The sequence below is a fragment of the Phodopus roborovskii genome, unplaced genomic scaffold (assembly GCF_943737965.1).
Source record: "Phodopus roborovskii unplaced genomic scaffold, PHOROB, whole genome shotgun sequence".
Taxonomy (NCBI): Eukaryota; Metazoa; Chordata; class Mammalia; order Rodentia; family Cricetidae; genus Phodopus; species Phodopus roborovskii.
In genome coordinates, this window is record NW_026126418.1 from 6,411,818 (window position 1) to 6,434,595 (window position 22,778).

General features: G+C 44.6%; 1 protein-coding gene across 5 annotated transcripts in view; it reads left to right on the forward strand.

The window, feature by feature from the left end:
- The window catches only part of Ldlrad3 (low density lipoprotein receptor class A domain containing 3), a 227,897-nt gene that overhangs the window by 36,433 nt on the left and 168,686 nt on the right, over positions 1-22,778 (forward strand). For 2 of the 5 annotated variants that reach the window (XM_051184085.1, XM_051184087.1), the window contains exon 1: positions 17,307-17,433. The exons of the other annotated variants lie outside the window; for them this stretch is intronic. In XM_051184085.1, the coding sequence (XP_051040042.1) occupies positions 17,397-17,433 (37 nt within the window). In that variant the 5' untranslated portion in view covers positions 17,307-17,396. Of the gene's footprint in view, positions 1-17,306; positions 17,434-22,778 lie in introns of those variants that run through there. 5 annotated transcript variants of the gene reach the window in all.

Here is a 22,778-nt window from a genome sequence, read left to right on the forward strand (position 1 = left end):
TCTGGATGTGTTTTTGAACTGGCTGCTTACTCTCTTTGAGCTTCAGTGCTCCCATTTATAGAGCAGGGTGGTTAGATACAGGCATGCAAATGCCATATTCTCTGGGTTATCAAGAGTTATTTTTATTATTCAGTTATTTTAGTTTCCTGAGGGTGAAATAACAGACCCCTGTAACGGAGTGGCTTACATACATTTGTGGAAAGTGGAAGGTTTCAGCGTTGACTTTCCTGGAGACTCCAGGCCTTCCCCTAGCTACCTCTCTCCTAGTCTTCTCTCCTGGCCTCCTGGCTTCTCCAGGCCTTCTCCTGGCTTTCTCTCTTCTCCAGGCCTTCTCCTGGCTTTCTCTCTTCTCCATGCCTTCCGTTGGCTTCCTGCTTTTACCTTCCCATGACATTCTCCTCTATGTGTGTGTCCAGATTTCCTTCTCCTTATGGGGATAATAGTTATTTGATTAGGACACACCCCACTCCATTATGACTCTTTTTATACAGGCTTTAGCTATAAAACCCCTTTTTTCTAAATAGGGTCACAGTTGAAGGTATTTGGACCTTAGGCCAGGAATATATCTTCTTGGGGAACTCAGTGGCAGAATACCAACAGAGTGCTTCCATTACAGTATACCGTAAGTGAGAGTTTCCTTTGTTTCTCAGGGGAGAGTGTTTGGGAAAGCCTTTATGGGGCACTGGAACTAAAATTTGCTGTCCTTTTAAGCCTCTGAGGTTATTGTGTCAATAAACCCAGAGCAATTTCTGTTGTCCTTTGGTGATACACAACTTTAGCTGTGGTTGCATACTCTTCTAGGATGTACACAAGAGCTGTCATGCATCTCTATTACAGAATATGCCCAGCATTTGGATTTCAAGTGACTAGCCCAGTGCTGTCATGGTTTCCTTCGGGCACTTTTGTCTTGCTTAACGATGCAAAACAGAAAATGCACACAAATGGTTCCTCAAAATGAGGCCTATCGTTATTGCTTCTTTTACCTCCAGGGCCTCGTACTGCAGAAGCTTATTCACTGCAAAGCAATGAGGCCTCTAAATCTCCCGCCTTCATATTCTCCATTCCATATTACAGTTGAATATGGTGAAATTAATTGTGGCCAAGGCAGAGTCACAGGAAAAACCTATAATGTTTTATCATATTTTGTAGGCTTTGTGAGGGCTGTAAATTTAAGGAGTATAGGAATTGTATTTATTCTTCAGGTTCTGCAAATGTGTTATGTTCCTTTTCCTCCACGGGGAAAGGCTCTTCTGGACAATGGGGAAGGAGGTTATTCTGTGTTGAAGAAGAAGGTAGCCCATGAAGATGTTCTTAGTGTTGCAGACCCCTGTAGAGCCATCTCTCCCAGCATCTTTAGTTTCATGGCTGTTAATAGCTGAATTATTGATGCTGGTTTGCTGGTGGTGAGAGCTGCTTCTGAGACAGCCTCTCCCCTTACATCAGCTCTTTGATAGTAGCGATTGTCAGAATCACATTTCATATGGAGAAGTCATAAATTGAATAGGACTCGTGTGTGTGTGTGTGTGTGTGTGTGTGTGTGTGTGTGTGTGTGTGTGTGTACACGTGCTCTTAGGAGGGAGGCCTCTGATTGTATGGCTGTCTGTTTGTGAGCACCCTTTGTCTGAACCTTGTGATACAGAAATTTACATCCTAGGATGGAAACAAGGTCACTGCTGTTACCCTGTTATTCAGAGAGTTCTATAGCTCCTTTGACATGGAACTGCTCCATTTGGACAGTGAAAATGTCAGAGACTGAAGTTCTCTATAATTATCATTTCTTAGAGATGTGGGGAAACCTTTAGCTACTGTAATTCCCTGGGCTGTGTGAACAGGAGCAGGGCCCTGAGGTTGTAGTCTTTTGTTGTTGTTCTTTGCTTGTTTGTTTTTAAGACTAGGTAGCTTTTGCTGGCCTGGAACTCAGTATATAGACCAAGTAGCCTTGAACACAGAGATGTACCTGCCTCTGCCTCCCATATGTTGGGATTAAAGGTGTGTGCCACAAGCTCATGCCACATGCCTGTAAGGAGTTCATGGTCTTTATTCTGTTCATGAACAGATTACACACACATACACTCTCTCTCTGATGTAACAAGTCCTTGTTACACTGTAGCTCACAGGCTCCAGACTACCTGACAGTGACCCCAGATGCACATTTATGTGTTCATACAAAAATTAATATGTGAATGGGTCATAGCAGTAGCTTTCATAGTTACTCCAAAGTAAAAGTGCCCATTGTTATATGAATGGATAAATAATATCATAAACTAATATTATTATATGAATAATAAATGTATGGTACATCCATTTGGTGGAATGTTACTGAGCCATACATAAGAGCAAAACACCTTTACCTATTGAAGATGGGTGTCCTTTGACTATTGATAAGTGAAACAAGTCAGTTAGAAAAAAATATGCATTTCTCTGATGCTGTTGTGAGGATGTCCAAAATAGAAAAACTCAGTGAGAAGGAAAGCAAGTAGAGGTTGACTAGAAGTCATGGGGGTGTGGAAGGAAATGGGGAGTGACTGATGGTGGAGTAAGGCTGCCTTCTAGGCTTTTGAAACGTTATGAAATGGATTGTGGTGATGGTTGCATCGAGTTGTCTGCCTTACATTGCAGAGTTGAATAGTTCATGTATGGATTTTATCTCAATAAATCTGTTTAACGGTCACATTTAAATTGCAGATTAGAATATTATATAAAAACTGAATTAAAAGACACTCTTTCTGTTCCTAATATATTTAGATTTATTCTAATCTGTTTCCCTCCATGTCTTTAAAAGTTGCTGAATGTGACCCATCATAGTGAATCCATAATCCACACTTTTACAAATTTGTCTTCTTTTTACAGATGGAAACTTGAGTCCTAGGGCATCAGGATGGCAGGCCCTCTCAGTTTATTAGTGGTTGAGTTAACTCCAGTTGGGGCCTTCTCTCTGTGCTCCCAGGGGGTTGGAAGTTCTTCAGTTTGCGATAAACATTGGGATTTGCAAAGGGCCTGGCTGGAGAGATGGCTTGTCAGTGAGGACCTAGATTTTTTTAGGTTCCACCTAAAACAAACCTAGAGTGGTAGTGAGTGTGCCTTTATAACCTCAGTACTGGAGAAGAGGAAACAGCTCATTGGACTACTTGGCATGTTCAAGGCCACTGAGAAATGTATATAAATGGTGGAGGCACCTGAAGGAAGCACTTGAGTGCTAATATCCAAAGTGTTCCTCTGGCACCAATCCCTGTGCATGTGCACACTCCCACCCCCACACCTCCACCTTCCCCGCCACCCCCCACATACACACTGCAAAGGTACTGGAGCAGAATAGCCTTCTTGTACATCCCTCCTCACAAGGCCTGCAGTAGTTAGGGAAGTTTCAGACATGTAAGGGCGGGCTCCCCTTGGCATGGAGCACAGTACTTCATCTAGCACAGCATGTGGCTCACTTATAGGGGATGTGCATTTGTTTGTTTTTCTTAGGCAAAGCTATTATTTTCTCAGCATTTTATAGTAACACTATTCAGCAGACTTAGCTGCCTTCTATTTAGATGATAGGTGTCTTGCTCTTCCATTGAAAGTAAAATTTGGTATATGAGGTGATAGAAAATTAGGGAGTACACATGGGGAAAATAAACTTGGTATTCATAAGCTGCAATGGGTTCAGTTAATTGTACCTTGGATAGAAATGCAAAGAAAAGAACATTGTAACTGTGTTATAGGATGGGGTGGGGTGGGGGCTCTTCTTGGCAGATAGTGTGTGATACAGTAAGAGGTTCTGGGTTATCCTGATGTGTGAGGTATGAATAGGAAGAGAATTGGCTTCTAGGAATTAGCAGCTGGTTCTGGGCTGTTCCCCTTTCTAGAGTCTGAGAGGGCATATCATGGCCAAGGCTAGTGGTTTTTTTTTTTTTTTTTTTTTTTTTTTTTTTTTTGACAAAGTCAACTTGACGCAGTCTAGGGTCACCTGAGAAGAGGGAACCTCAGTTGGCCTGTATCCAGTTTATGGGACATATCCTTGATTAATGATTGATATGGAAGGGCCCAACCCATTGTGAGTGGTTCTCTGTCTGGGCAGGTAGCCCTGAGGTGTATAAGAAAGCAAACTGAGCAAGTCAGGGGCAACAAACCAGTAGCACACCTCCATGGCCTCAGCTTCAGTTCCTAACTCCAGGTTCCCACCTTGAGTCCCTGCTCTGACTTCCCTCAGTGATGGACTTTCTCCTGGAAGTGTAAGATGAAATGAACCCTTTCCTCCCCAAGTTGCTCATAGCCATGGTTTTTTTTTTTTTTTTCAGCAATAGAAAACTAACCTACACACTTAGCATTTAGAAAACTCCTCTACCTTCTTAGTTTTATGAATAAGTATTTGCCTGCTCTTGTAGGAGCATTTCCCACAAATGCATTCAGTGTCTTTGTTCTTGACTCCATTATGAATGCAGCCCTGGTAATGGGCCCACTACCTTTGCTTGGTTAGGTTTGAGCTGAGGTTTGTAGATGGGGAGGAGGGAGAAGGATTGGACTCTTCCACAGGTCCCTCCTGCAACAAGGCCTCATTCAGAATGAAGAGGGAAAGCCACAACTGTCAGGTTTTCATGGTAGTTGTCACATGAGGTTCCTGTCAGGTGATGCTGTCTTCCTTCAGTGTTAGGTAGATGTCTTTCCCATCTGACTGATTAGAAAGGCTAGGGACAGGAGTGCACTAAAGAAATAAAGGCTGTGGGTACAAACAATGACTAAAATAACAGTGGTCTGATTAAAAGTAGCAGGCCTGATCCAAGTGTGCAGTCTTCTTCAAACTCCCAGTAGGTCAGCACAGCACAGCACATACTCTTGACCTTTGGATCAAGTTCTTGCTCCTCCATGTGCTTCCCATTAACTGTGGGACCACTGGTATCTGCTTCATCATCTGTCAAATGCGCTGGCCCAAGGGATGATTGCTGAGAAGGAGGTAGTGAATACATACAGAGCAATTGACTCATATCATATCCCCCCAAAATAATAGCTAGCTTTATTATTAGGGGGTAGAAACTTACCCCCATATAGCAGATGACAAATCTAAGGCTTACACAGATTAATTATGGCACTAGCTAGAGGTCTGCAGCTACAATGTGGTGGGGGCCCTGACTTGAGACAGAGCTGTGTAACTCTGGCTGTCATGTTCTGACCTCTGTCCTCTCCTCACCTATCAGACCACTGAAGATGTCATCTGTACAGAAGGGACTGTGTTGAGCTTAGACCTACCTGGGCTTCAATTTGGGATTCAAAGATCTCTTCTTGAAGGAACTTGGCTCATCTCTGTGACTGGGACCCAGATCAGTGTTTGCCTGTGTTAGTGTAGAACTCTCAAGTTCTTGTCCCCCACCTTCCATGTCCCCTAACCTAGAATGACTAAAGCCAAAGAGATGTTTTCCATCTGTTCTTCCTGTCTAAATTTCTGTCACTCAGTTTCTATTTGTGCTTGCCTTTTCTTCTCAGTGATTATAATCTCTCTTAGCAGGAAAAAGCTCCCCCTCCCCGTTCTGATGCTTGCAAACACTCCTGGGGCATCAGATTTCCCTACAGCAACAGAATATAAACACTTGGTACCAGATTGATTCTTCAAGGCCTTCCTTGCCCATCTCTTTCTAGACATGGAGATTGTGTGATCACCCATGTGCAATGACTCAGAGCCTAGTGATCAGGCTGATGTGAAACAATGACAAACCAACTAGCAATCTCAGAATGAGTCTCTGAGGGCCAGAAGCCTAGGACCTTCTGGGCTCCAGGAAGGCTGGAGATGGGACTGGAGGGCTCTGTGGTTTGTAAATCTGCAGATAGCTAATGGGGCTTTGGTCTGGTGACTGTAGGAGGCTTTGGCCGCTGTGTAGTAGTAGTCATAGCAATTTAAAGGAGACTCATTACTGGAGCAGTTATTGCTTTTGTTCAGAATGGCTCATCCCAGTCAGGCCCTATTAAATACAGCAATTTAACTGACACTTAGTGTCTTTAGGGGGATGAATTATCCTTTGGCCTGGTCACCTCCACTTTGAAATTTGATCATTGGTACAGCATGGGGAGAGCTATTCTGGCTGAAGCACTTGCTCCTGTATACCTACCACAGTACTTCATTCAGCACACATATAATGGGGACCACCTCTACATGTGACACTGGATGGATTTCATTCCATGGAAAACAGTGATTGGCACCTGCTGTGTGTAAAACCTGTGCTTGGTGTTGCCCAGGTGGCAGGTGGCAAGTTGTTGATGTCCATGGGCTTGCAGTCTCTATGGAATAGAGGAATGAGATGAATTGCCTGGGTCTAGTCTGGAACTGAGTACATGTGGGAATGCAGGTGGACAAAAGGGTGGTTGGACTTGGGGAGTTTTGTTGTGGTGGTGACATTAGTGAATCTTGAAGGATGTCATTTGTTGTGATGATGGAGAAAGGCTAATGAGGACAGGGGCCGGCAGAAGAGGGATGCCTCAGAGTCCTAGGTGAAGCAGGCACAATATAAGTCATGGTGCTCCCCTCCCCCCCTCTAGCTTTTAGCCCCAGGTTGTTCAGGCCCAAGGGAAAGTTGGCTTTTGAAGTGCTGGAACTAGTTTTCCCAGTACTTGAGAGCTGAGTGTTGTAGCCATTCTGTGGCCAGAGCTGGCTGCAAAAGCAGATCACAGTCAAAGGGAGCTTTGAGCAAGGTGGGAAGGGATGGTAGTTTCCAGACCTGAGCACCAGTGGGTGGAAGTCTGATTCTTCATGTAAACGTCTGTCATATTGCTAACTCTCAAGTGAGGATGACATTTAGAAAGATCCTGGGAAAGAATTCTCTTAGCAGTGAGCTCCACATAGCCACAACTGGTCAGTTCTTTAGGAAATGGCTCTTTTAATAGTAAATTGGAGAAAATGGATTTTTCTAAACTCTCTGCCTGTGTTGAGTTACTGTATGTCAGCTCTGTAATAGCTGTCACCTTCATTAAAATTCTCAAAGAATAACATTTATTTTCACCCTCATTGTTGTTTGTTGGGAAAATAGATTTAGACGGGAAAAAAAAAAATAAAAACCACTAGTAATTGTGCCATTCAGTAAAAGTCTGGCAGGTTTGCCCTTTTTGTCATGTTTGATATATGTATGAATGAATGTGCATGTAGTTTCTAATGTCCGTTATCCAGTTTACATACAGAGGGCACTTTTCTATTTATGAAAACATTTCTAACTGGTTATATGGTTCAGTAGTACAGCCCTTCCCTCATTGGCAGAAAGCTCTAGATTGCATCTCTAGTTATTTTTACACACACACACACACACACACACACACACACACACACACACACAGAGAGAGAGAGAGAGAGAGAGAGAGAGAGAGAGAGAGAGAGAGAGAGAGAGAGACAGTTTCCCCCCCAGGCTTCTTAGCCAGTATAATTCTCAGGTTTCTTTTCTGCAATCTCTATTGCAAAAATAATTGGTTTTCCAGTTGTCTTCCAACCAGGAGCTCTATTCTAATCATGATTCCGCTTTCCATGCCACACAGTACAGCGAGTCTCCTGAGTGAGCTGCCCCTTGTTCCTGGGGGCACTTTGCCAGTTCATCCAAATCAGCTTTAATAGCCATATTGAATTCAGTCCAGTCGACATTCTAGAATTTACTTACTTACTCCCCAAATCTGGGCTTTCATTTCCCAGTTTTGTTCTTATGAGTAATGCCATGGGTGGCACACTTGTAGCTTTAGCTGGTGGACTCTTAGAGGCATTTCTTCAGATTCAAAGGGATTGCAGAAGCTCACATCCACTTGTGTCCCAAGAACCAACTGGCTTCTCAACAGAGACACATTCAACACTGAGTTCCCTCTTCTTGCGCATCCCTTTAGTATCTGGAGAAGTGTGAGTACTGCATTAATTCTTAGCTGTTGCTATCCCCCACTACCCGAGGATTGCAGGAGATCCTTTAGAGGCCCCCATGGTTCACATAATCTCTACTGGGTGCTTTTTGTCCTGGATATCTAGGGTCTCACTGGGTCTTCATCAGTCTCTCTGTGGCTTGGACCAGGGAGAGTCCCATTGGTATTGTCTCTGCTTTAGGACAGTCAACACAAGCAGTGTGTTGGAAGGTCAGAAATTCAGATGAATAGCCATGGAGGGCTAGTTTCATCATTTAAAAATGTTTGCCTTGTAAGCATGAGGACCATAGTTTGATCCTCAGAATCCTTGGGAAAAAGGCCAGGAATGGTAACTTGTGTCTGGAATCCCAGAGTTGGGGGAGGTAGGGATAGGCAGGCCCATAGGACTCACTGACTAGCTGACCTAACCTAATGGGAAAGCCCCAGGCCAGGCCAGAGACAGACCCTGTCTCAGAACAAGGCAGGTGACTCTTTGAGGTGTGACCCTGGATAGTGTCCTCTGATTTCTACATGCACGAGCAGCTGTAACACACACTAACACACACACACACACACACACACACACACACACACACACACACACACACACACACACACACACACACGGAAAGAAGGAAGGAAGGAAGAAAGGAAGGAAGAAAGAGAAGAAAAAAGGAGAAAGACAAATAGACAAATGGCTTTAAATTTATTTTCATCCTGCCTTGTTCCTGGATTACTCAGGCCTGGCTAAGGTCCCTGAGACCATACCTACCGCTTCCAATTTTCTAGTAGAAAACAATTAGGGACTGCCTAACTATCAGGTGACAGTTATGCTACAGTTCTTAGACATGGCACAGACTGATAAAGAGCAATGGCTTCCCATATAACAGTGTTGCTATCATTTATGAGTTTCTGCCGAGAGCAACCTTGTTAGGTTACCATCACATTTCTGTTAGGCAAAGCCATACCCAATTCCAATTAAGACTAAGAGTGTGCAATTTCCTGAAGTCAGGATTGAGGTCATAACCAGAGTGTTCAAGAATTCCAAGCATAATCAACCCATCAAATTATGATTACAAAGAGGAAATACCCTATCAATATTCAATGTGCTGGGAGGGTGACCTGCCAGGGTCATTCTCCTGAATGGCCACACCCCATCTGAGCAGACTGCGATGGTGCATGAACTTGAGTCCCTTTCTGGATCTGGTCAGCTTCCCTTCTGATACCGTTTCTGTTTAAATGTGAAGTTTCCAGGCTGCTGTTGCAGGAGGGCTGGGCTCTGTTTCTCAGCTTTGATGTTCTGCCAAACTCCTTCATCCAGGAGTACCAGGAGCTTCTAGGTGTGTGTGTGTGTGTGGGGTGGGACAGGAGGAAAGGGGTAGGATGGAGAGGAGAGAGGGAAGGGAGAGAACAGAGAAAAGAGAAGGGGCAGGGGAGAGAGGGGGAGAAAGAGGAAGAGAAGGAAAAGAGAAGAGAGGGAGATGGAAGAGGGAAAGAGAGGGATGGAAGAGAGGAGTAAGGGGGAAAGACAGGAGGGGAAAGAAGAAGAAAAGGAGAGGAGAAGGAAGAAGGGGAGGGGAAGAGAGCATGAGCATATGAATGTGTTGGTCATATTTCTTAGAATCTTACCACAAATTGCTTCTGGAAAGAAAGGCTTATCTTCAGTGTCATTGTCCCTATTCTATGGGGTCATGCTTCTGAGATGGATCATCTTAAAGCTTCCCTTTGGCTATAGAGGGTAGGACCTCCTGGTTGTGGTCCTATTACATTACAGCTATTGATAGGGATAATTGCAACAAAGTAGAAAGTAAAATGGAAACTGAGTAATTTAAACATACCCTGTGTCCACTCTAGAGGTGATCCGGAAATGGCTTTCTTTCTTCCCATCCTGATACAAATAGGAGTCAGGGACTCTATAATTCACCCAACTGGAAATCTTGTGTGCCCCTGGCAGTTTTGTTTGTTTAATCCTCTTATTTCCCTCTAAATCACATAGTTCCTGCTACCAGAGTTAGTTATATGTGGGGAACTCAACCAATTAGGGGGAAGAGCTGTGAGTCTAAGACGCATGTATAAACGGGGTGATATTTTGTACCTATCACTCTGGTTGAAGGAACCTGAATTTTCTCACCCTTGAGTTTTCCATGGAAAACCACCAAGAGAATAAAATGTCTTCTGGATTTAGGCAGTGGTGGCCCACACCTTTAATCTCAACACTCAGGAGGCAGAAGGCAGGCGGATCTCTTGTGAGTTTGAGGCCAGCCTAATCTACAGAATGAGTTCCAGGACAGCGAGGGCTGTTAACACAGAGAAATCCTGTCTCAAACACCCCCTACCCCCACCCCTATTCCCACCCCCCCACCCCCCCTCAAAGAGAGAGAGAGAGATGCCTCTTAGAACTGTTCCACATGTTAACCAGGCAGCCTCGGCAAACAGCTCTCAGCTGTGTGTCCAGAATGGAGACAGTGGGAGCTGCATGCATGTGCCCTGGTGTTTTCTGCCCCTCCCACCTGTCGGGCATCTGGGGCCAGCTGCTCCTCTGTGGATATTAAAGCTGCTTGCCACACAGGACCTGGCTTTCATGGTTCTCTGGTTATGTGATCCTGGGTGAGTTAGCTAACATTTGTTTGCTCCTGGGTCTCCTTGGCACTGTTCCTCCCGCTCTCATAGGGTGGGATCATGGGAAGACATTGGTGAAGGGCCCTGCATACTCGGCCTGTGGACAGTGCTAGGCTGCTGGGTTAAACCTCCCCTGAGCCATTGATTGTGACCTCACTTCTGGCTGATTGTGCTCTGCCACAGCTGGCAACACCCCCTCCTTTCATAGGAGGCAAAGCTTTCAGCTTAGCAGGAAAGAGGTTTCTGATGTTTCTGTCACCCCTAGTTGAAGTGCTATAGCCATTCCATAATAGGGCTTGATTAGGGTCATTCTATCTTCAACCACACACAATGGGCTTCTCTGACTCTCCCAATCTGTGGGGAGAAAGTTAACAATTCTAATTCCAAGAGCTCTGGGAAGCTCTGGGAAGACCCACCCACTCAGCAGGCATTATTTATTTATGCTTTAATCTTTGCAGATTACTCCAAGTTGCTTGATGCTCACCAGAAAGCCCCTAGTAAATGGAAGTTGTGCATACACCCAAAGTAATTAATGCACTTTCTACTAGTGAGGGAACATGTAATTTGCAGGAATGTGTGTCAAGACCCACCCTGCTAAATTTATACCCTGTAATTTGCAACGTTTCCTGGCACCAAATCGGCAGAGCAGTGAGACGAAGTTACCTGCTTCGCAATTATATCTGCTGGCTGATGTTGCAGGGTTGAGTAACTGGGGAGAGAGGCGATTTCAATCACTTAAGTAAATGAGAAGTGGCTCCCTGGGGCCCATCTGAGATGGCCCTCTGGTAGGAAGGCTGGTTAATCATGTTTCCTTTGTGCAGAGTTGAGAGCTGATGAGGGTGAGCAAGACAAGATGAGAGGTACCAGTCCTCAGGCTTTCCCGTGAGTGGAGGACCTTTGACACGAGCTGGGGTTTCTATTGCTGTCTCCCCTCAGACAACCTCCCAGAAAGGAACACATGGGGCCAATCTAACAGACTGGTTTAATGGACTATTTTACGAGCTGCATTGGCCCTCATCACTGGCTTTGGGGAGAGTCTTGTTGGCTTTTTAAAACTGGAAGTCTCTTTCCTGCTTCCAAAGACCAATGATTTCTGTGAAATCTGTGTCAGTTTTCTTGGTTGGAGAATCCTCCACAAGAATCTTTGCAGGCAGAAGTTTGGTAGCCATCAGGTTCGTTGGGTGCTTTGCAGAAGCTGTGAGCTGGGGCACCTCATGCCTGAAGGCCCAGCATTCTGGAGGCTGGGGCAAGAGGGTTTCCAGTTGCAGGCCACACAGGGCTACACAGCATGACTTTGTTTCAAAACAAAAACAGAAACAACATAAAATGAACCATTTGTGGAGGTGGGTTGGCCAGGAGTGGCCCAATAAAAGAACCCAGAGAAAGATGAAATGAAGTTTTGGTAGCCCCAGCTCTGAAAAGTCAGTTTCCTGTGACCTTAGATTGGCTACTGACCCTTGTAAGTGGCTTTCTCTAAATTGTAAAATGGAAGTAATGATTTCTTTGATTGGACTGGTTCTAAATATGAAGTTTTTGTAAAGGTGCCTGGCATGAAAAGGACACCCAACAAATGGTTCTTTTCATCAATGCCATTTACATTTGGGGAGGGATCATATTCACAAATTACAAACACCCTTTGGCTACACAAACCATGTGAAATGGGTAAACAAACTGGGTAGTGTCCTGTATTCTTCGAAACTCGTTTGAGGCTGGAAAACATGGATTAGAGCCACACACCAGGCTGTTGACAGGAGTGGCGTGGTAGCTAGTCTCCACCATCCTTAACCCCTGGGTTTTCCCAAGAGGCCTGTTTTTTAGCCTTGGGGGCCTTCTCAAGAGTTGGACATGTAGGGAAGGCTTTGGATTCTGGGTCAGGAGATGATTGAGTGCAGCTCTAAGTGCCCCTTTATGGATGTGGCTTTTCAGATCTCTATTTGACCCCATTGGTAGTTGAGGCTTGGGGAAGAAGGGCTATTTTCTCTGTGCATGTGTGCCTGCTTCTCCCCTTGCTAAATATTTATGGGCTGGGGACAGCAACTGGGAAAGACCCATGTTTAACTGACTGAATATTAATAAGCATATTTAAGAGAATCGAGGTCTTTGTTTTTTAGAGCAGTGAGTCTGTCCTTGTTTGCTGCTCTTCTGCAGGAAGCTGTGCAGTTCAACGAAGCAGGACAGCCCTGTTTTCCTTATAGGTTTCCCAGCTTGGGCTTGGATTTCCACTGAGGACTTATTTAAAACAACAGGAACAACAAAACCAAAACATATGTTTATAGTGATGTTAGAGTCTTCTCTTAAGGTCTTGGTTATGAAAATAACATAAACTATGTTTGTTTGCTTGAACTGGTTCTCGTAGCTACCTTTTTTTCTCCAGTTGGGGAAGTACCAGTGCCCCCCCCCCAGCCTACCTTAGCCCTCCCCACCCTACCCCACACACTGTGGTCAAGGTCCTGCACACAATTGGGGATCTTAGCCTGGTTTCTTAGTAGTCATAGAAATGGACTGTTCACATGTCTGTGGTTTCCCCAGCTCCTATCTGAGGTGCCTGTCTTTTTCTTTGAGCTTCTGGAGGAGTTCGTTTCTCTGGAAATTCCCTTTTCTGCTGAGATGAACCTGGCCTTTTTCAGTTGGTAAGTCAGATGCATCTGGATGCAGTGTGGGCACACTAGTTAAAAGCCACAAACAGGACTTTAAGATGTCCTCACTGCAGGATAGTCATCCTCACTGGCTGGCTGTTTGCCTGTCTGAAAAGAAGATGTAGGGAAACAGCAGAATCAAAACCACAGGGCCTGAGTTCACATCCCCAGTGCCACATAAAAACCAGACAAATCAGTCTTTTTCTAAAATCTCAGCTCTAGAGTGTGTGGATTCAGGGATCTTACAGGCCTGCCAGTCTAGCTAAGCAGTGAGTGTGTAGTTCAGTGAGAAACTCTCAAAAATAAGATGAAGAGAGAGCAATTGAGGATGATACCAGACCTTAACCTGCCTTCACATATGTGTGCATTGGTGCAAACATATACATATGTGGAGAGGGGAGAGGGAGAGAAGGAAGAGAGGGTTCTTGCTAGAGGTTTATGAGAATGAAATTAGGAAGATGAAATTAAACTCCTTAGGCATGAATGGGCCTGTCCACCATCAGCTGAGCTATACCTCCAAAATTGGGTTGGTCCTGCTGAGATGCAAACAGTGTTCTATAATTGATCTTTTAGACAGAGTTTCAGTCATTTAATCCATGCAGAAAATGCTACAAGTAACTCTATCTTATCTAAGAGTTTTACCTCACCCCACCATCATCATGATGAATTATAATTGTTGCTAAAAAAAAAAAAAAAAAAAAAAAGAAAGAAAGAACACAAGGAAATGGTGTTCAAAAAGGTGATTTTTGTTGTCTAAAGAACCAACCACTTATTTCCCAGAAACAGAACAACCGTCAAGCATTTTCCAGCTTTGCATACTTAGCCAAGTATTAAAATCCAGTTCTATCCTTTGCTTCTTGTTTTCTTTTGGGCTTTGAGGATTTCAAGGAAGCTGGTTAGGAGGCTGTAGAGTGCTCAGGCCTTGTAACTTGTCTGCTCAGGAGATGGAAGGATATCTTCCAGTCCTGAGGTGGCTTAGGTAGCTGCTAAAACCTCAAGCCCAGAGTGGCACCTTGAACTGCCTGTGGCACTTGGGACTGCTTGCCCCTTGCTCCAGTGATGCTGAATCGAAGCAGACAGAGCAGCGCTAGTCTGAGAAAAACACAACTAGGACAGTGGATCCGCTGCCAAGAACACCATCTGCTCTTTCCCAAAGGCAAAGATTGATGACTCAAGTTGTCTCTGCCTTCAGTAAATATTCAGAGAGACTAAATATATTCGTTTATTTTAAGTTTGACCAGCCTTTCATAATATTTCTCATTCAAAGAGGAATATATGTTGGGGTGATTAAAGTAATAAGGCCCAACTCTTTGATTCTCAAATAGATGGCAAAAATCTTTTAGTAACTTCCTAATTCTATTTTTCTTCTGTGTGTTTCTGACTTTCTCTCTCCCTGGGACAACTGAGTTAATCTACAGGAGGGATGGCTCACTTGGCAATTCCTGCTCCAAAGCTGGTGAACATGTTGGTTTCTCGTCGGTATAAAGTGAGGTTCAAACTCCATCCTCTGGCTTGGAAAGGCTTTCCTTAATCTGTTAGCCTTCATCAGGACCACTTGACCATTCGCTGTGATATAATCATTTACTTCAGTGGTCCCTCTTGATACCCAACCTAGAAAGCCAGTCCTGTTGCAAACTATTCCATGAAGCATTCAGTGCTAGATCCCCTTGAATAAATGTATCCCTCTTTAGTAATTCCTCCATTCTCTCGTTCTCTTTTCTGTGCCATTTCCAAATCTTGGAATCTTCATGGTTGGTGAATGCTCAGGACTTTTCTGGCTAGGTTTTCCTTGTGCTTCCTCCTGAATTCCCTACAGCCTATAGTACACTAAGTTTCCAGAAAATTCCTTCTGGGGATTGAATGAGTTTGTTGAATTAATACAGAGCCAATGACTTAGAGGTTCACCCGTGGTGCTTTACGAGGCTGAGCTATCTTGCTGGACCAAGTCAGTATCCTTCCTATGGAACCTTGACTGATGGCTTATCATCCTTATGGTCTGCTACCATGGCCACAGCCTGACTATCCAGCTGTGGAACAAGAACTTAGGCATTGTCACAGCTGTGTTTAATTAGAAATGTTTAATACTTTTTTTTTTGTTACCACAGCCCTTGAACATGGTCCTTACTATTGATTTTAATTAGTCAGCTTAAATTGCATTACTCTCCTATTCTGAAGCTGTTAGGGGTTAGCAACCTTTAATAATATGTCTTCATTTCAAGATGTGCATCTCTGGAGATCTTGAAATTAAAAACAAAGCAAAAACTAGATTAAAAGTAGAAAGAAGTCTGGCTGTGATGGCGCATGTCAGCACTTGGGAGGCAGAGGCAGGCAGATCTCTGAGCAAGACTAGCCTGGTCTACAGAGTGAGTTTCAGGATAGCCAGCTACACATAGAAACCCGGAAGAAAGGAAGGAAGAAAGAAAGAAAGGAAGAAAGGAAGGAACCCTGATGCTTGCAGGCAAAGGATGGGGAATTCAGGCAATGTTTACATTCTAATCTCTCTGCTGCAGTTTGAAAGTTATTTGCTAGTTTTGAAAATTTTTTTAAAAAATCTATTATATATAAATTGGCTTACCCAAAACTGATTATGCCAGGTCTCTTTAAAGAGAAAAATGTTGTTTTCATTTATTTTGGAGGGAAAATCTGTAGAATACTATTATCCCAATGATTCTATTTCTTCTGGTGGTATTTTACAAGATCTAATTCCCCTTCCTTCTGTAAGTAGCCCAGGGACTGACAGGTATAGCCTGAAGGCTCGCTGCACAGTTTGGGGTAGTCTCATAAAAGGGCTTTGCAAGATAAGGGGCCAAGGCTGGGGAGCTGTTAGACCCTCCTTGAAGGCAGTTTTTCAAAAGCCTTTGCTACACCTTTCTCCTTTAAGGCTGTCCTGGTGTGATGTGGACCCAAGACTGCTACAGCCCTGCAGCGCCCTGGGACACTGGGGCTGGAGGAGTGTGGTCTGAGGTGCTTTTCCCACTAGCATCTAGCCTCCTCCATCTGCTGAAGCTGAGCTTTGAGTAGCCTTTCTGTGTTTACCCATGTTGGGTTTTTATTGGGGTTGGGGAGGTGGGTGGAGATTGAATTGCACTGGGCTGAAGTTTGAACAGAAGCTGTTTGTTTTATGAGAACACAGAAGCTGGTCTGAAACGGGGGAGGGCAGAGACAGAGACAGGGACAGAAAGAGGGAGTCAGAGGCCTATGTACCACAGTTCTCTTTATTCACAGATTTACTTTTTATGGTTTTGGTTACTGTAGTCAATTGAAGTCTGAGAATATCATATGGAAAGTTCCAGAAGCAAACAATTCCTGAGTCTGATTGGTGTGCTGTTTTGAGTAGCATACTGAAATGCATCCTGCCTCAGTAGATATCAGCTGTCTAACATACAGTAGGGAGCAAAGAACTGTTTGTGGATGCACAGGGCATTTTAGGGAGGTGATAAATGATTTGAGAAACAGAATGGGCCTGAGGGGCAGTTGATAGCCTGGGACAGAGTTACTTTAGGCTCTGGTATAGGGAGCAGCAGTCTCCCTTGGTTGGTATAAAAACTGGGGAAGGGATTCACAACAATTGAAAATTTTCTAAAAGATTCTGTAGATGAGGGAAGATGAGAGAAAGTCCTTTTCAGCGTGTGTCCTCCCAGGTGCTCTTAGCTTGAAATCCAAAGTAGACTGTGATCTCTTATCTCCAACAGGATCTATGCCCTGTGTCCTGTCTGCCTGCTCATACTTGAATAGCCACCTGTGTAGGTTTTCTTTGTTTGATGCAGGGTTTTATGTGGTTCTAGCTGGCCTGGAACTTTCTGTGTTAGACCAGGCTGGCCTTGAACTCAGAGATACCTGCCTCTGCCTCCAGAGTACTGGGATTAATGACTTGAGCCATCGTACCAGACAGTCTGGGTTTACCAGGTTTGCTGCTATGGTACTGCAGAGTGTGTGTTAGGGTTGATACTGCCTAGGGTAACAGATCTCTCACCAGCGGTGTTGGAACATATCTCTTAGGGTAAAGGTCAGGGGCTTCTCTGCTGAATAGTGATGACTGGTGTTTATAGGCTCTGTCCTGTCTTTAATAGGCTTTTGTGACACCATCAAGGCAAATGCTGGCCTCTGTTGTATCCAGGAGCAGCAGTGATTGGCTAAGTGAGTGGTACCTGTAGGGGGGATAGCACCACCCATCTGGAAGCCTGGTTACATAGCTGAGCTCAGCCTCCTCCTCCTGGAGTTGAAGCTCCTCTCATTGAGCCTCTGGGCAGCAGTGATAACTTGACACTGCCCTTTGGAAGGAGTCATTGTGACAAGACAAGAATGAGTAAGCCCTATTGGGCTTCTGACTGTGCTTCAGGTAGGATCAGGGATCAGATCATTTGCCCAGTCTGTGGTTTCATTGGCTTTAAATCATTCCAAATTGCTTTTCTCTCTGTGTAGTTCACTATAAAAAAAATTTTTTTTTTTTGTGTGTGTGTGTGTGTGTGTGTGTGTGTGTGTGTGTGTGTTTGCGTGTGTGTTTGCCAAAGACAACACCAAAAATTTATTTAACAGAAGAAGGAGAACTTCCAAATTCACCCCATGGAAAAGTTCAGTGAAGCCCCTAAAAATTCAGAATAAGCAAGCATTACTCCAGGAGGGCTTGGGGACTGATCTTGGTTATAACTGGAGATGGAACTCACCTCTAAGAGGGGCATCCCCACCTGTGATTTGGATTCATTTTGGAATGAATTGGAACACACCCTCCCCTGACCTTTTAGAATGTCCCCTGTAGTTTGGTTGAGCTTGCTTCAGTGGAATGGGGGCTTTGCGCCAGGTTTGAGACGTCTGCATGCTTGGGGTTTATCAGGGTGTGGCTGATGCCATTTTGGGTATTCAGAGTCAGACTGTTTTAAGTGTGAGGGAAAAATGAGCGAATCGATTAAAAATAAATTCTGAACATGTCATTCCTCTTCAGATCCACATATCATGGGCTGTGGCACATGAAGGGGTGTGACTTGGACTGTGGCCTCTGTTAGTGGCTCAGGCTATAGATTTAAGGAAGGAGGCAGCCAGAGAGACAGAGACCTTGCCTGAGAGTCAGCTGTGCTGGTCAAACAATGTGATTCTTTATTTTTTTCCTCAAGTAAATGTTGTTTTAGAAACGACTCAAATTGGTTGTGGACAGATGTCAAATGCAGAGCTCTGTGCATTTTTATGAAGTAAACATACCTAGGGGACCAGGGCTCAGATAAGAAATACAGTATCCAACACCCAGACATCCCAGGGAGCCCCACACGATGCTCCCACCCACCACTGTCCCAACTTCCAACACCACAGATCGTTTTTTCTGCTGTTGAATGGGCAATAATACCTCCTTTCACTCAGGGTTTGAAGCATCTCGTTTCTACTCCCATCTCCAGGAGACCAGTTGTGGGATGACCCTCCACCCACTTAGGTTTCGAGGACAACCCATCTTGGCAAACAGACACATCAGCAGCCTCGGGCTGCTGGCATTATTGCTTCAGGCGCCCTTGAATGAGTTCTTCTGTCTTCCAGCAGAAATCATGGCCTGAGGCCACCTGGAAGACCCAGTACCCTGGAAACAGGAGTCCAGAGCAGGCTGTAATTGTGGGCTCCCAGAGTGTGCCAGGGAGACTTGGAGAGACGTTCTGCATTCCCCACACAGGGCAGATTGCTTTTATAAGCTTTAATCAGACTCACAGTTCCGTACTCACCATCTCACCTCAGCCGTGTTTTACCCCAGTCACCAAGGCTGGGGCTCCTACTGGGGCAGAGCTGGCAGGAGGTGGGGGCACCTGAGGCCAAGGAGAAGCTCATGAGCACTCCCTTTCATAACTGACTAAGGAAGAGCCATCCATAGCCTCCACCAAGTGCTTCCCTGCCATTCTCCTTTTTTAGGTTAAGCTAATATTGGGGTTGTGGATTCTATGTCAGATACTCCCAACTTCTTGATTTTCTAAGATTTTAATTGTTTAGTTTTTAAAAAAAAATACTTTGTAATTTGATAAATTGGGTGGCCCTTTCCTTTGGCTTTTGTTTCTTGACTCCCCCCCCCCCCAGCTTTCTTTATGAGCAGTGATGTATCCATTTTGATCATCTTGGATGTTCTTATTTATCCTCCAGATATATTTCCTATGATGACATGGTGAGGAATCACTTGAAAACTGGGTGGCAATGGGGAATATATGAACACTCTAAAGGGCCCTCAAGGACCACTTCACAGTTAGTGTGCTAGACCTATGTTATAAGTGTCAGTCTAGGTACTTATGAATTAAAACACACATGTTTAGAGACCAAACTGGGCCTGTGCTAATCATATTGTCTTGCAAATTGCTTTCTCCTCTCTGAATATTACAGACATTGTTCAGAAGTGGTGTGTTCAGGCTTCTGGGTTCTTCCTAAAGGCTGCCCCGTGGTAGTACTAGTTTGTGATCAACTTGTTACTCATCATCATTATCTTGGTAAATAGACAAGTTTTGAGTTTTCACAATATACTGTGAGGAAAAAGAAGTGAACAGCTTCTTCTGTGTGTTTCCATCTCTACGAACGTGTCCCCAGGGGCAGATTTCTAGGTGAAGAAGGGGAGGGAGACAGGCAGGTGGACGGTGTTGGATCCTTGTTCATTGTCACATGGCCCAGGAAGCTTACCCAGTTGTATTTCCATCAGTAGTATACCAAAACCAGGTTCCTCACACCCATGTCAACCCTTGAGTTATATAGACCATTACTCTAAACACTTGCCAGTCATTGTTTAAAGAATGACATTCTTACTTGGCTCTGTTGAACTGTTTGTGAGACTGGATCTTTTGTCCTCCCCCATCTCACCCCCCCCACTCTGTGTGTGTGTGTGTGTGTGTGTGTGTGTGTGTGTGTGTGTGAGTGTGTGCGCACATGCGTGCGCCTGCATGTAGAGGCCCAAGGTTGATGTCAGGAATTATTTTTCATTGCTCTTCCACTGTATATCAACACCAAGTTTCTTGGTAAAACAGAGCTCTTTGCTGTGGCAAGTCTTATAAGCCAGCTTGTTTTGGAGATCTCCTGTCTCTGTCTTCTGAAATAGGAGTTACAGGGAGGCCACCATGTCCACCTGGTATTTACCTGGGTCCTGGGGATCCAAACTTGGGTCCTCACATTTACCCGGACAACACACTAACCACTGAACAATCTCCCCAGCCCTCTAGACCTTTTCATTTTTCTCATCAATCATCTCATATTAGTGCCTTAGTTACTCATTCCTTGTATCCATTTTCTTCTGGTTTGTTTGTAGTTTGTTGATTCTTTAAGGGACTCTAGTTAGAGACACAAAGGATTGTTTTAAAAGATGGGTTTAGAAAAAAAAATGTTGGCATTCCTGCCCTGAAAGTTCCATAAAAGATCAAGTTGCCTTTATTTCTGGCACTAGTTGAAGGATTTGGTTTTCTGCTTTGTTTTTATTTAATTAGGTGAAATTTTTCCTCTTGGCTGCAGAGTCCTGGCTGTCTGTGAATGCATTATCAGCTAGCAGCACAGGGTGGATCATGATGTGAGGTGGAAAGGGAGCTGGACCAGGCTGGGGTGGGAGCCTGCTGGAGCTGATTGCTCTGAGAGTGTGCAGTGAGATCGAGTCCCTTAACCTGTGATCCTTCATGTGGTTAGCATCAAGGGACACTGATGACTCAAAGAGAGACCAGTGTGCTTCTTTTTTCTTTGACATCCTTCCTGTCATCCTTCTCCTTAAACTCTCCGCAAGTTCCCAGAGCATGTAAGAGTTGTCACCATCCTTACTGGTAAATATCTTGGGCTCCTTTCTAGTTCAGAGGATGTAAGGGCTGAAAAATCAAAAACAAAAACAAAAACAAAACAAAACAAATAAAAAACAAAAGAACCAGGCTCACAGAGCACCTAATCCCAACACTTCCATAGCCACGAATGACAAAGGTCACCTCTTGATTTAATACCTTCCTTTGTGCCAGGCCACCCTCATCACCTCCAGTAGCAAAAGGCTTGCTGCTTTGCTCTGGATGAGAGTCCCAGCCTCAAATGCCACTGGATTGGCTGCAGCTGTCACTACTCCCTAGATACAGAGAGAAACAAATAAAGGCCAAGGGTAAGGTGCTGATGGTTGGGGATTTCTCACGGAGAGACAGGACTGGCCTTCCTATGGCTGGGCCTGTAGACTTAGCTGAGGGGCTGTCTCAGTCCAAGGCTCATGGAAACACAGGGCTGATTCTTGGGCTTGTGTCATTCATTGGACATGTGTGGGCCTGGCTCTCTTTCCCAGCCTGTGGAGCTGACCTTGACTTCTGTGAGCTGGCTTTGTGAGGATGGGCGTTCACCAGAGGTTGAATTTGCTCATGGAGAGCTGTGTCACGTAACAGTGACAGCCCACACCACCCTGTACAGTCTTTGTGCCAGGAGCTCTAGAGACAAGCTCTCACCTGCAAATGATGAGCTGCCTTTGACCTTTGGCCTGAAGAATTATTAGTTTGTACTTAAGGTACTCTAGAGGTGGAGACTGTTTTGTAGAAAATCTTGAGATCCATGAACTCCTCATGAGAGAGAATAATAATATGAATTTATTTCTTAGTAAGCAAGTTTGGATCAAGTAATTATTATAATACCTAAGCACGACAAGATGTCGGTGACATGCTTTTTATAACACAGTGTAAGGAAGCACTGCCAGTATTTTCATCCATCCACCCTCACATTCATCTGTCTGCCCCCCTCACTTCCCATTCCTTTAAATGTTCTGTCTGGGCCCAGGGCTACATTAGGACATGGATGGATTATTCTGTTGTATAAAAGCTGCTTATGGTACTGAGGGACAGCTGGGAACAACAGAAGTTTTTAGAGTTGGGAAGACTAGGTGAGTACTCAGTCTGTCCTAGGAGGCTAGGGTGGGAATCTTTGGAGAGGTGGGCCCCCTGTAACACACAGGGCATCCTGCACCCCCGCAGGCTTGAAAGCCTTACCTTTCAGGGGATGGGACTATGGGACTGTTGCAGATATTGGATGGGGTGGTGAGGTTTGTTCTAGGAGTGAAGGCAAGTTGGCTTCTGAAACGAGAAATGCCAATGAGGTTGCAGGTAATAAGGGAAGGATTGGTTCTAGGGTTGTGGGAGGAAAGGATATAGAGGAAAGATGTGTGGGAAACACCAAATGCTGACATGTATGAATGGGAAGTGGGGGAGGGTTGGATGGCAGGAGGAGCAAGCTTGGAGAAACTTAAGTTCTGTTTTGGACATGGTAGGCTGATGTTGCTGTGGAAATATGTTTGATGGTAGGGTATGAAACCATGAGGCTTGGATACATGAGGGAGTTGAACAGAGAAGAACTTAGCCAGAAGAGAGAAGTATCAAGTTGGGGATTCAGCTTGAAGGTCAAACCTTATAGGTGGCTACTTCAGGGAAGCCATAGGTTGCTTGTGTCAAATGAAGCAGAACCTGAGACTGTTGAGGGGTCTGTGTAGGAAGTTGCTTCTGAGTGTGTATGTGGGAGGCGGGGGAAAGGGAAGTATTGGTCACTGAAGGATCTAACTTAGGAGGAAGGGCTGATCCAGGAGGCCCAATGCAGCAGAACTTTGCACATTGACCAGGCATGGTGGCTCACATTCGTGAGGGGCAGGAGTTTTGAAGGGTTGAGTTTTGAAGCCAACTTGAGTCACATGATGAGACTTTGCCTCAGGAGCAATAGCAAAATGTGTGCTTGAGGTTAATATAG